At 36.1% G+C, this 14,365-nt stretch overlaps 2 protein-coding genes across 3 annotated transcripts in view; one reads left to right on the forward strand and one right to left on the reverse strand.

Moving 5' to 3' along the window:
* The window catches only part of adam17b (ADAM metallopeptidase domain 17b), a 17,271-nt gene extending 16,898 nt beyond the window's left edge, over positions 1-373 (reverse strand). Inside the window, exon 1 of the mRNA XM_067573117.1 lies at positions 31-373. Within this exon, the coding sequence (XP_067429218.1) occupies positions 31-121 (91 nt within the window). The 5' untranslated portion in view covers positions 122-373. The remainder of the gene's footprint in view (positions 1-30) is intronic.
* On the forward strand, positions 360-14,334 carry taf1b (TATA box binding protein (Tbp)-associated factor, RNA polymerase I, B). 2 transcript variants are annotated; one of them, XM_067573120.1, is made up of 15 exons: positions 360-440; positions 5,346-5,444; positions 6,952-7,039; positions 7,623-7,720; positions 7,802-7,894; positions 8,800-8,905; positions 9,534-9,702; positions 9,795-9,894; positions 10,098-10,245; positions 10,348-10,522; positions 11,238-11,275; positions 11,426-11,513; positions 11,975-12,045; positions 13,225-13,453; positions 13,537-14,334. In XM_067573120.1, exons 4-15 carry the CDS (start codon positions 7,640-7,642, stop codon positions 13,805-13,807), a joined length of 1,569 nt encoding a protein of 522 aa, XP_067429221.1. In that variant the 5' UTR covers positions 360-440; positions 5,346-5,444; positions 6,952-7,039; positions 7,623-7,639; the 3' UTR covers positions 13,808-14,334. The 2 variants fall into 2 exon arrangements, with proteins under 2 accessions (XP_067429221.1, XP_067429220.1); XM_067573119.1 differs by lacking the exon at positions 360-440 and adding an exon at positions 4,229-4,370.
* Positions 14,335-14,365: the final 31 nt, after the last annotated feature.

A 14,365-nucleotide genomic window follows, 5' to 3' on the forward strand; every position in this document is an offset into this window, starting at 1 on the left:
GAGGATTAAAAATCGCATTTAAACACTTACTGTACTCATGGTCTTGTGAGTCTGCAGGCGGAGAGATGGCTGCTCCCGTTAAAACGATGAAAACAGTGAAGAAAACCAGCTCCTGTCTCATGTTTGACGATTTGACTGATGGATGGACTGAATGGAGAAAAAAAAAGGTCGTCGCGGGTTGTTTCGGGCTAAACGTCTCGACGCATCAGATTTAACACTTTAACGACAGTTTGGATTTAAAAAAGCTTGAGTTTTAAAAGACATTTAAGGTTAAAGTGGAGTTAATCTCGTCCAGCTGTTGTCTTTGTTTTGTTTAGAAACTGGTTGAAAAACGCCTCCAGTCCGCAGAACCAGGAAGACGGACAGCTGCCGAGTGAGTCAAGCTAGCAACAAACAGGAGCGTCAGGCCGGAAGTACATCTAACTGCTTCTTCTTTGAGGGTAAATCATGGATATATAAAGAGAATGTGATTTTAATCCTTCAAATTAATATAAATGTCTGGTTTCTTACAATATCATTTCATTCTCAGTCATTTCTCTTTATACATCCATGGGTACATCTAACTTCTTCTTACTTCTTCTTCTTCTTCTTCTTCTTCTTCTTCTTCTTCTTCTTCTTCTTCTTCTGGGTTAAATCCATGGGTGTATTCACTTTATGTGATTTTAATCATCTAAATTAATATAAATGTCTGGTTTCTTACAATATTATTTCTCTTTATACATCCATGGTACATCTAACTGCTTCTTCTCCTGCTTCTTCTTCTTCTTCTTCTTCTTCTTCTTCTTCCTCTTCGGGGGCACATTTAACTGTCGTCATGATACAAGCTTTAAGTAAAATGTTGATAAAGATGTTTATATAAAATACTTTTCTTTGAATAATAATTTGTGTCAGATTTTTTTTTCCATAAAAGAGGATCAATCATCTCCTTAAAATCCTTAAAATGGCATCTCCTCCTTCTCCCTCATTAAAAAAAGCCAGAATCTATAAATATGCAAATGTGTTTCATCTCACAAGTTTAAATGTTGGACACAAGATGTCTCCTACTTCTCCTCCTACCTGGAGGCTTCAGGTTTCCACATCATACCTGTGTAAATTGAATACTGGACCATGATTGGCTCCAAACTAGTTGTGATGTCATGAATCATGCAGGTAGGTCCGCCCTTAAAATCAGATTTTCCATCAGCTCAGAGAAATTTTTGTCCTTCAGCAGTGGAATGTGAAAACAAACTCTGCACAGAGAAGCTCAAACAGCCAACTGAAGCAACAAGAAGAAAAACATATTTTTGAGTGGAGGAGGACTTTAAGTGTTTAAAATGTAACAAAGTCGATAAAGCTTGAACAATAAGATAAAATGAAATAAATATAAACCCTAAAGTCCCCCTCCCAGACTTTGCCCTCAGGTTCCTCCTTCAAATACCTGCAAACCAAAATCAACAGATACAAACACTCCTTTATACACTTACTGTTAAACTCCAATAGAAAAAAGGTCATATCAGTCTGACCACCCAACCACGCTGGGTAAATATTATGTACACTATGTCTATGTCTATGTTTTTGACTTTTTATTATATGTTGTATTTAATTGCTTTGAGTGTTTTTGATCTTGTGTTATTACTGTTTTTACTGCTGGACAACTAGTTGCCCCTCTGGGGAAATAAGAAACAGTTGTAACACCACTAAAATAAATAAACTCATTAATAAATATATAAAAACAAGTAAACGTAGATAAAATAAATATAATACAAATAATATTATACAATTATGACAATGAATAATAAAGTAAATACAAAAAAGTAAAAATATAAAGAAATCCAGCACCAAAGATAAAAATGCCCTAATGAATGAATGAGCTAAATAAAAAGTATAATTAAAAAAAAAAAATTAAATCCAAGTTTTCCCAACACACACACAACTTTAAATAACAAACAATTAAATTTTTTTTAAAAAAAGTTTAATTATTTGAAATAAATATTTCATGTTTTATTTATTCAGTTAACTCATTAAATTATATGTTTTATAAAATGTATTTCCCTTTACGAGACTGTTTCACATTGTTCATCATGGAATTAAATTCCAGTTGAGAAATGCTGAATACTTTATATATATCTATAAATTTGATTAAAGTGGTCAAATTTAAATATGTTTGGTGTAAAAATACGTTAATGTATAACAGTATTAAATGTGTTAATGTAAGTGTTAAAGGTCCCAGCTTTGTTTTTACAACCCGCCGTCATGTTTTGTTCTCACTGTGTCGAGCTTGACGCTTCTGAGTCAAACACGCTGGAATCCAAAAAGACCCCGACATTAAAAAAGAATAAGTAATTTGACGTGATTTTTTACAGTGTTGAGAGTAAAAAGGTGTTAAAGCTGCTCAAATAAACACAGAAACTGAACGAAATAAAAGAGAAACGTGTCTGTCGTCCATCTTATGTAAGAGAATAACAGAGAGACATCTGGACGGTCTATTTATAACATCTGAGCTCATCTAAATCCGCTTTTACTACAAGATATATGTAGAGCTGAAAACCAATAAAACACTGACAGAGTACATCACAGGGAACTGGAAACTGTCCTCAGTGATGGAAGAAGTACTCTGATCCTTTACTTAAGTAAAAGTACCAACACAACAATGTAAAAATACTCCTTTACAAGTAAAAGTCCTGTATGAAAAACCCTACTACAGTAAAAGTATATAAGTGTTAGTAGCTTGATGTAGTTAAAGTATTGCAGTAAAAGTAGTGGTTTGGTCCCTCTGACTGATATATTATTATATATGACATCATTAGATTATTAATACTGAAGCATCAGTATTAGAGCAGCATGTTACTGTTGTAGCTGCTGGAGGTGGAGCTAGTTTCAACTACTTTATATACAGTTAGCTAGTTCAGTCCAGTGGGCTCCTCCAAAGGGTCAGCAGATAAATCTGAGGGGTCGTGAGATGATTAATGGGAGAGGAAAGAAGAAAAAACAAAGTTCTGATACACAAATCTGTTTTCAGTTTTTGGACTTTTTCTCTAATCTTTCATTTTTGGTGAAATATTGGATCATTTGAACATTTATTGAAATGAAAGCACGTGAGAAGTTTAGAGGGAAAAATTACTATTTGGTGGAGCTGTTAACAACTCATAGACATCTGAAATGTGACCCCGACTACACACTGCTTTTTGTAAGACGTCAAAAGCCAAAAAGGTTGGAAACCACTGGTTTCATCTTTAACAATGTGTTGTATTTTAAAAGCTTGTTATATTATCCATTGTGTCAAATCATCATCTGAAAAGTACCTAAAGCTGTTAAATAAATGTAGTGGAGAAGAAAGTACAATATTTCCCTCTGAAATGTAGTGGAGTGGAGGTATAAAGTAGCATCAAATGGAGAAACTCAAGTAAAGTACAAGTACCTAAAAACTGTACTTAAGTACAGTACTTCAGTAAATGTATTTAGTTTCTGTCCACCACTGACCGTCCTCCATATAAAACAAAAAAACCTGCAGGGAATTAAACACACCTTAAAACACAATCTAAACTAAAATAAACTCATTATTAGACACCACACACACTCTGTAAGAGGCAAGGCACTCAGATCTGAGACGTTGTTGCTTTTCTTGGTCTTACATTAGTGTAAATGTAATATTTTGGGGACGATATAATATTTGGACAATATAAGACATTGACACACCTCGGACATTTTATTGACCAAATGATGAATTGATTAAAAATATTCCGCAGATCAATTGAATAATAAAAGCAATTGTTATTTGCAGCCCTAATGTTGTCAGTGATTGTTGTATATAGACAATATACTATAAAATAAAGATATATTGACTTAAAGAAAACAAAAACAATAAAAAACAGAACTGTTAAAAAGGCTTATTGTCTTTAAGAGATTTTGAGGTCAATATAACTTGCATTGAAAGTGAATATACATAGATTACATTTGTGTCGTGTCAGTTTGTGTATGTAGTGTGATGTCAGTATAATGAACTTCTTTTTTTACTTTTAGTATGAATCCATATTTTACACTCAGAAAAGCTGATTTTTAACACCCATTTTTGCATAACACAGAAAATAAAATCTTAAACTGTCTTTTTTAGATAAAGTAAACATATATTTTTCTAACTATTAAATATTTTAAATTACAGTAACATCTGTCCACTATCTTCATGGAGTAAAATCAGTTGCAGTTCATGTTCCGGCCTGTAGGAGGCAGCGGGGCGCTGTGGAGGCGGTCAGTGACCCGGAAATCACAGCAGAAGAAGAAGAAACTCCCAAACAAACCGGCTACATGTGGATCTACGGACGAACTACGGCAAATAAATGAAATCTTTACGTTAAATCGGTTCTAATTAAGTGAACATGGACGAGGAGCACACGGTAATTAATGCTGCACTTTTCTGTTAGTCTGATAAAGTTGGTCGCTAACGGTCGTAGCTAATAATCAATTTATACGTGTATTTGGCGTAACACCGGATTCCATTAATTAATCTACCGGTTTTATGTTATTTTACGTGTAAAACATTTTTCAACCACCACACAACACAAGTTAGACATTTTTAATTATCTACAGGATCCAGTTTAACAATCGGCTCATGTTCACTAACTGTTACACCAACCAAATGTTTTAATACAGCCTGGATTGAACCTGTAGTAATGTGGATTCAAAAATAAGCTAAACGATAAAACTTATTTAAATTAAAGTTAAATGTACTTCTTTTTGTAGCCAGATTTAGCAGAAATCTTACTTCACCGTACAAAGCTTTTAAACCCACTCAAGAAGGATTTACAGTTTCCAATAAGGGAGGGAAGAGTAAATTTCCATTTTCCATTTTATCTATGAAGTGTTGACAAGAGGTGTTAAAATGCCAAAAGTTATTATTTTAAGTCTGTTAGTGGCCTTTTCTGCTACATTTGTGGAAGTTAATGGTTGTCGTTTTATCTGTGTTATTTTAAAATACATTTAAAAAGATGCTTTAACATTATAAATCTTAATATGTCAGAAAGGTATTGAAATGAAGTAGTTTGTTTTCTTTTGCTTTACTGATATGATGTTCGTGTTTGAAGTTTTGCAATTTTCTATCAACCAGTAAACTCATTAAATATTTCTACTTATTACCCAAATAGAACTGTAATGATTAGTCCACTAAGTGACAGAAAATGAATCACCAACTATTTTAATAATCAATTCATCATTTTGTTGTGCAAATGTATGCTGTTAGTTGTTGTTAGTTACAGCCCTAAACCCAAATTAACAGGAGGTAACAGTTTCTGAAATGAGCTACTTGTGAATCACATAGTAACTTATTATGTGTGTGCGTGTGCGTGTGCGTGTGTGTGTGTGTGTGTGTTCAGGCTGGCTTCAGGGAGCCTTGTGCTCAGTGTTCGGCGGTGGATTGGGGAGTTTCAGATGAGGGTCGTTTCTACTGCAGATCCTGCCACAACGTCATCGAGGTAAATAACAACAACAACAATAACAGCTGATCTGGGGCCTGATAACATGAAGCCATCTTTAACTTAACTCAGGTTTTCAGGCACCACTTTTAACAGGGATAAATCACCACGGTAACTTAAATTGAACTGTTCAGCATAAAAACCTGTCAACATCTCAACCACTGACCAATCAGATCACTGGAAACATCGAGTCATCATTCCTTCTTCTGTCCACTTTGTGCTTTAAAACATATATATATATATTTTTTTATAGATCAGTAGGACCATTTTATTGTTCCAGGCTTCTGTCCGCTTTTAAAACAGAGCTAACGACATTAAACACATGATGATTATTTTAGCTTTGTTTTAATTGAGTTTCTTTGATTCCTGAAGTGTTTCCTGACAGCGTCGATGCTTTTACACTCTGACTTCATCACTGCAGCTCAGAATAACATGAGGCGACTTTAACAAACTAAACCTCTGTTGTATCTTATTAGAAGAATAATCCAAACACTGTTAATTAGCTCCCATCATTGTAAATACAACATTTAACTTTTTATGTGCCTCACATATTCAGAACAGTTTATCATCTGACAAAAAAGCAAAAAATACAAACATAGGCCTCCTACTCTGTTTCAAAGACATCTATAATCATTCACAAACTTATTTTATGATTTGGCCTTATCTTTAATATTTGGGAAATATGAATCATGTTTCTACATGTTCTGTTATGGTCATGTGATTATTAGAGCTGGCCGATATGGACAAAATCTAATATCACAATAATTTTGACCAAATACCTCGATATCGATATTGCGACAATATTTTAGGGATGATGATTGGGGCTTTCACAAAATATTTACACAATGAGATTTTTGATAAATAATCATCAGTAATGTGGATATAATGACTCAGTGGGTGAAGACAAATAATACAACAGTCTGGTAAGTTCAGAAAATTACATCACTTTACTGTAATGCTGCTTTAAAACCAGGAAAAGACAACACACATCATGTCATGATGTTATGATATCCAAATCCAAGACGATATCTAGTCTCATATCACGATATTGATATAATATCAATATATTGCCCAGCCCTAGTGATTATATTGTTTACCTCCACAGTGTTGACACACTAATCTGTTTATCATAATGACGCTCTCAGTGTCTAATACATAAAAGCTCTGACACCGATGACATGCAGGATACAAATGCTTTATTTAACATCTATCAACATGTCAGTACATAACAACATGACATCATCGGGACATCTGATTGGTTATTCTCTCGGGGGAAAGAATACCACACTAATAATAATCCCATCCGCATTATTCAGTGACATTAATATCTCACAGTGATTCAAAGCGTCTGTCTTTACAAATGATTGATAACTAGCTGTCGTTTCCCATCAGGCTGCAGTACTGCAGTCTGTCAGCAGCTGGCACTATTGATCTGCTGATTATCACCTGTTTTTAACCTGTTTTTAACCTGTTTTTAACTTGTGTGAATGTGTCCGAACATCCTCAGAGAACCAAAGAGGTGGTGGATCTGACATTCACTCCTGGATCCACCCGGGTCTCCACCATCAGCAAAGGAAGCAGACACAAGAAGACCGGTTAGTGTTCCCAAACTACGGAGTCTCACAGAGGCCAAAAATAAAAAACTGAACAGGTTTACAAACACGCTGATGTCAGCTGTGTTTCACCTCAGCCTGCTGGGGTCTAAAAGTTCAAACAGACAGAAAAATGAAAGATTTATTGAAGCTCAGTGATTAAAAACATATTTATTTTATTTCATTTATATAAAGAACTTATATACTTCAATTAATCTTTTAATTTTGAATTCTATGTAATGATTGATTTATATTTGAATCATTTTTAAGCAAAAACTCAACTCAGTCTCTGGTTCATATAAACTGAATATTTTTGGGTTTTTGCACTGTTAATCGGACAAAACAAAACATTTAAACATGTCTCGTTTGACTCTGGGAAACTCGAATGGACATTTTTTGACACTTAGTCAAAAATAATAATTTAATCATCAAATTTGAAATCAGCTTCCTTTAAAATCCACAGAAACATGAGCAGAAATTTTGCTAATTTATAAATATTGATTTTAAAAAAAAATTCACATCAGTTTTGTTTAATTCATGTTGTTAAATGCAGGATGTGATGTGCTTTTTGGGGGGGTTTTTTTAGAGCGAGGTCGTGTGTGGATGATCTGTGAAGGCTTCCAGTTCATCCTGAGAAACCAGGCCGACGCTCTGCTCAGACTGGGAGTCTCCCCTCACTTCAAGGTCTGATCCTGATCCTTCTTTTAAAGCTAAAGTAACAGTTAGAGGAGAAAACTCTGATCTGTTGTGTTTGTGTCGTTTCAGGACGAGGTTTTATGTCCGCTGTGGAGACTCTACCTGCAGAAGAGTCGGCAGGCTTATACCAACAACCCAGTGAGGAGCTCCAAGTTCAAACTGGTGCGTTCACAAACTACCAACATGTTCAGGTGTTTTAAATGTCAGTCACATGATCAGAGCTGCTGTTCAGGATGTTTACAACCTTCTCAAGAGTTTCTGCTTTTTTTGTTCTGCTTTCAGATATTCAACATTTCCAGAGTTTAAATCATTTAACCTCCTCGTTGGATAAAATCTGTGTGTATTAATATAATCGGAACTCTGATTATTATCTCCAGTTCACAATCAGATATTTAAAACAGTATCTATCAATATATACAGTAGAACCTGACCGATACTGGATTTTTGGGGCCGATACTGACATTAGGGAGTAAAATGTGGTTATCAACAATAAATTAACAATAAATTTTATTGTAGAAAATGACATCAGTGCACAAACACAGTAACATTCACTGGGAATTTAATAATTATAAATAAATAAAAATATCTTATATTTAAATATCTTTAAATAAATTTAAAAAACCATGTATGTATATATTGAATTTGAATTAAGAAAAAGGATCAAACATACGTAAAATGCTGCCTGTATAACTTAAAATGTATTTATTTTTTTAATATCAGCACCTAACGAACAACATATACGCTGATACTGATATATGTGTGATGGGCCTGTTAATACCAGCTGACTGATATATCGATCGGGCTCTAATATACAGTATATTGATACTTTGAGGGGGATTCAGTGGTTTGCACAGAGAATCTGAGCCTGAATGGATTCAGTTTGCTGCTCACCGTCAGATCCTCTGTCACCATGTTTAAATCCCAACTAAAGACGCATATTTATAGAATCAAACTCAAAGTAACTTTGTCTGTTTGTCTATTTATATTTGTTTTGTTTTAATTACTTAACTGTATTTTATATTTCTCTCTCTCTCTCTCTCTCTCTCTCTCCCTCTCTCTCTCCTCAGGGAGGTCCGGACTCGGAGTCGGACAGCGCGCCTGAGTCGTCCATCATGTCGGCCAGCGAGACGGATGGCGAGACACACCCGCCCAGCACGGCCGGATCAAACGCAGGTAGAGAGGACCTGAAAATAAAAACTGTTGACTGTGTGCTTTTTAAGGCCAGATAGATATAATAATATTCTGGATTTCCCAAACAAATAAACAATGATCTGTTTTAACAAGTTAAAGAACAGCAGATATCAGCTTTTAATAATCAGATTAGCAGAAATACTAAATTAATTTTAACTATGGAAATAAAAATAAACCATAAATCATCTTATTTATACAAAATCACCTGTTAAATAGTCAGATATGATCGTTACTTTGAGCTACATGGTGATATTAAAGGTCCGATTAAGGTTTTCCTTCTGTGTCTGTGTGTGTTTTATACATTTTAAAAGTCAATTTTGTTCATTTTTTAAAAAAAAATCCACATTTTTCTCTTGCGATGTGAATTTAAAGATACTTTTTTATCTAATATTCGTTAAATAATTGATTTGATTTAAAGTTTTCAGGGGAAAAAGTGTGTAAATGTGTATAAATCTTATTATATATTATATTATTGAATCACTCAATCTCCTTTTATAGAAATTAAATCAGCTTCTTTGTATTTGTGGACAAAAATCCTGATGAAAAGTATTTTACAGCTCAGTCCTGCAGTAGGTGAAATACTCCTTTAACTCCGCCCCTCGCCCTGCAGAGAACTCCAGTGAATGGTCGCTGTGCTCGGGCTCGGTGGACGCCACCGCCTACCTGTCGGCTCGGCTGAGGCGGGGCCGCGGTCTGATGACCCTGAGGAAGACTCTGGCTCTGATCCACCTGGCTCTGATCTGGTGCCGTGAGGCGCTGACGCTCAGCGACCTGCTCAGGTAACAAGCACACCCGGACGCTAACAGAGCTGAAACGATGCAGGTGTAGTCCTGGAAAGTCCTGGATCAGTTTGTTGATGGTTTGGTTTCAGGTTGGTGAAAGAAGGACACGTCCCGTATGTGAACGCTTACGAAGAACTTCCTGAAGAGATGAAGCTGGAAGGAAAAGACTCGCTCATCTTCAGAGTCGAGGTCAGAAATCAAACTTTTAGCAATAAAATGAAAATCGAGCTGCAGCTTTTTAATTAATGTCATTTTGTGCATTTAAAAGTGTTTCTGAAGCTTCATGTTAGCTTCAGATAAACTTTGGATGAAGAAATAAACACAAATAAAGAAAATACAAGTATTTAAATTCAGAAGTTTCTAGTTTTTCTGACAATAATTATTTTCTGCAGAGCTATCCGTCTAACCGGGCGGTGCATCAGGAGGCTCAGAATCTGGCTCTCTTCCTGCAGCTTCCTGCTTTTCCTCCAATCAGCAGGCAGAGTCTGCTGCACCCGGCGCTGCTCAGCGTGCGCTACCTGACCGACGCCAACCTGCCCGGTACACCTGCACCACATTGCAGACGATACCAACAACACTGATTCATCTGTAACACCCGCATTAAACCTGATTCTCCTTTTCTTCTTCTTCTCTTCCTCACAGACGAGCTCCACCTGTGGGTCTGCAGGCTGATGGAGCGCGCCGGCATGGCTGATCAAACGCTCCACGCGTTCGAGCCCTCGTCTCATCCCGTCCTGCCGCAGTACGACATGCAGGCCGCCGCCCTCATCATCGTCACCTTGAAGCTTCTCTTCGGCCTGGACGACCACAGCGAGTGGTAACTCTGATTTACATATTTCTGATTGTCAGGATTGATTTTTGGATCTGCGGGAGAAGAAATCAGTTAAGTTGAGATTTGCGTCAGTCTTTGAAGGTATCAAGTCATGATTCATGTCATCATTTAGTCTGTTCAGGATGAGTCAGAGGACGACTAAAACTGTTCCAGCTCAAGATATTTGGATTTTGCTACGAGCATGTCAGTATTATATTGAAGACTCTAAAAAGCCCGAACTTATCCTTTAAATCAGTTTTTTGGGAGAAGACTTCTGACGTTGATGTGACATCAGACACTAATGATTATTTTCATTATTTATTAATCTGTTGATTATTGTCTCGATTAGTCATTTGGTCCATAAAATGTCAGAAAATTGTGAAAAATGTTGATCACAACAAAGAGATACAAAATACAGATAAGTAAATAAATAAATAAATAAATAAAAATAAAGTAAAGGGAAAAAATAAAGAGAGATGTCAAAAAAAGAAGTTTAAAAAAAATAAATAAAAATTTTAAGTTAAAGGAAAAACAATTTTTTTTAAAAAAGGAAAAAATAAATAAACATCCATAAAGAAACCGGCACTTCTAGCCCCAAGTTTCAGCAGGTTAATCAATAATGAAAATAATCGTTAGCTGCAGCCCAGCACAAGATCTTTTTGGCCTTCTGGGCCTCCGTACCGACCAAATGCAAAGTGTCACTTTGATTTGTGTCTTTCAGGATTTTATCCAGTGAAGCAAGCGAGCAGGACGAACCAGGTGTGTGTGTGTGTGTGTGCTTCACTTTGATTACAGTATTACATCATCATATTTCAGTGTAAATCAATAACTGATCAAATCACTCAGCTGTGTATTGACTCTGACTCTCCGGTTGATTGATTGTGTTCTGGTGTCTCTGCTGTGTGACAGGAGACATGTTTAACCTGCGGAGGTGGTACCGGCTGCTGCAGGCCGCTCTGCTCCGAGCTCAGCAGAGCGGAGACCAGGACGCCGCCAGGTGAGACGTCACGTCTGCAGAGACTAACCTTCATTTACATTCAAAACGTTTTCCATCACTTCATCAGCGTCTCACAAAGCTACAATCTTTAAACTTGAACTTTGTCTACAGGCTTCAATATGTGATCGATACGAATGTTTTCTTCACATTTTTACTTGCTGTAAAAGCTAAAATATTCACAAGAACAACGCAGACAGGAAGTATCTGCAAGTTCAGACGTTAAACAACCGAAATCCTTTAATCCTTAAATAAAAGAAAGCAAAGAACAGTCCTGCGCTCTAATTTTACGCATTAAGGGAACTTGGCGACATTAAATTAAGACATTTAATGGTGTATTATGTGATAAATAAGGCATGTTTAAGCTTTTTAAATGTTTGTTTGTTATTGATTGAGTTTGGTGTGCGTTTGAGAACAAAATGTTTTTTAATCACTAATATATTTATTAATTCTCTCGTCCACAGGAAACAGTGGAAGGCAAAGAAACCTCTGCACTTGAACAAGAAGAACAAATGGGTCGTGATGAAGCAGAAAAGTAAGATTCTCAGTTTGTAAACTGTAAAAACTCTGAAACAACAACTGACACCTACTGTCAGAAAATAAAAACTGAATAAAGGACAAACAATAAAATAAAGAATGTCTTAAAAAATAAAGAAAAACAGTAAGATAATGAAACAAAGAAAAATTTAAATAATTTGAAAATAAATGAAAAATAAGAGAATTAAAGAAAAAGAGAAACAAATGAAAATAAAATTTTTAAAAAAACTCTTTAAGAGAAACAAATACATATAAAAAAGAATACGTAAAAAACTGAATAAAAATAATAAGTTAAAGGGAAAAAAATTAAAGGGGAAATAAAGCAACTGGAACTACAAGCCCCAAGTTTTGTGTGTGTAAATTGTTTTTTAGGTAATTTAGTTATTTAGGAACATGTGAACACATCAGTAAATACTGAAAATATGAATATTTTAAAAATAGTATTAAACTGGACTTTGACACAAAATCATTTACTATTAAACACAGTTTGAAACAAACTCGCAATTAAACAAAACTTTTCAACGAAAACGTCTTAGCTCACTTACTAGTTTGTTTGGGAGCTTTCAACTGTATCACACGGTCTTCATCAGTGGATGAATTTTTCTACAACACATTTTAAAGTTTTGAAGATGAATGTTGATAATCAAATAATTGCTTATTAAGCAAAAATTCCAAAAGTTTGGTGGTTTTAGTTTCTCAAATGTGACGATTCAAAGTTTTTTCTTCGTTATACATAATAGAAAACGGGTTACATTTGGGTTTTTAGGGTAAGAACTAATGTGTTGCGTCCAATGTAAAGCACCTTGCTGTGTATTTACACTTTAGTACTCTTTGAAGAAAAACTGCCCTGTATTTAATTTATGACAGTGGTTATTGTCATTAATATTGATGTGCTTGTTTGTATGTTGGTCATTTTACCTCTATGCTCCCCAAAAATAGTAAACATATATTTAAAAAAAAAATTCCCAGACATCCCAGAGCACAAGTTGATGTCATTAAATGTCCGAGCAACAGTCCAAACCCTAAAAATACTCAATTTACTAAAATTGAGACCAAGAAAAGCAGCAACTTCTTACATTTGTGAACCTGTAACCATCAAATATTGTTGTTGAAATTTCTAATTGATTGATTAATTTTGTTTTGATCTACAAATCAATTAATAAATGTGTGTGTGCAGGAATAGCAGAGCAGGTGCAGATCTGTTTCGAGAAGCTGTCCTCTCGGCCGGCAGGTGTCCAGTGCGTCGGTCCGTCCAGTTTCAGGTTCTGCTGGGGGGACGAGGACGGAGCAGACGGTCCCAGTCTTCACCAGAAGAAGCTGGACGCCGTCCTGACCCTGAAACACGACGTCCTGACGCCCTCCAACTCAACATACTGGCATCCACCACTCAGACCCTGCGAACGCGGGTAACCTCTCACATCAGTGTCCTCCAGCTGCCGCAGGTGTGGAGGCTCCTCTGGTGCTGATGTTGTCTTCTTCTTCTCTACAGGAAGTGCAGGAGTCACTACTCGGAGGTTGAGCCGACGCTGCCGAGGATGTTCGTTTGGCTGCTGCAGCTCTTCTCCTTCCTGCTGGACGTGAAGCCGGCCTACCTGTATGAGGAGGTGCTGACGGTGGAGAGACGAGTCCTCGGCAGCAAAACACAACAGACTGAAAACCTGTGGAAGAGGATGACCAGGACCAGGACCAGGACCAGGATACGGACCAGGACTTCACCGAGGATACAGCAGAGAGAACGAGAAACTGAAGAAACCAGATGAAAAACCTCCAAGTGGCAACAGGAAAGAAGAAAAAGGCTTGAAGATGGCAGCTCAGGAATATTTAAAGTCCCCTTCTGCTCAAAAATGTGTTTATTACTGTTCTTCATAGTGCAGAATTTGTTCTCTGAGCTCACCTTAAATCTCAGTCTAACACCTGGACCCACCCGCAGGATTTAGGACATCACAACTATTTTGGAGCCAATTGTGCTCCAGTATGCAATTTACACAAGTGTGATGTGGAAAGAAATCAACCATGTTTACATATTCAGAGATTCTGGATTTTTCCAGAGAAGGAAGCGATGACGGTTTAAGAGTTTTTTTATCAAGGTAATTGAACTTTTTTGTGAAAAAACTCATCAGACAAGTTTTTACTATCTATAATATTAAAACTGCTGCTATGTTGTTATGTCATGGATGACTTATTGACTTTCATTTATATGTGTGTTACATTTTGCTGGTTGCAGACCTCTGATCTTACGTAACAGTATTATGCATATGTGGACCTTAAATAAAAAAGTTTGAGTTTCCCTGCTTAGAGCATCTATAAGGATAAAACAT

The sequence above is a fragment of the Thunnus thynnus genome, chromosome 18 (genome assembly GCF_963924715.1).
Source record: "Thunnus thynnus chromosome 18, fThuThy2.1, whole genome shotgun sequence".
NCBI lineage: Eukaryota > Metazoa > Chordata > Actinopteri > Scombriformes > Scombridae > Thunnus > Thunnus thynnus.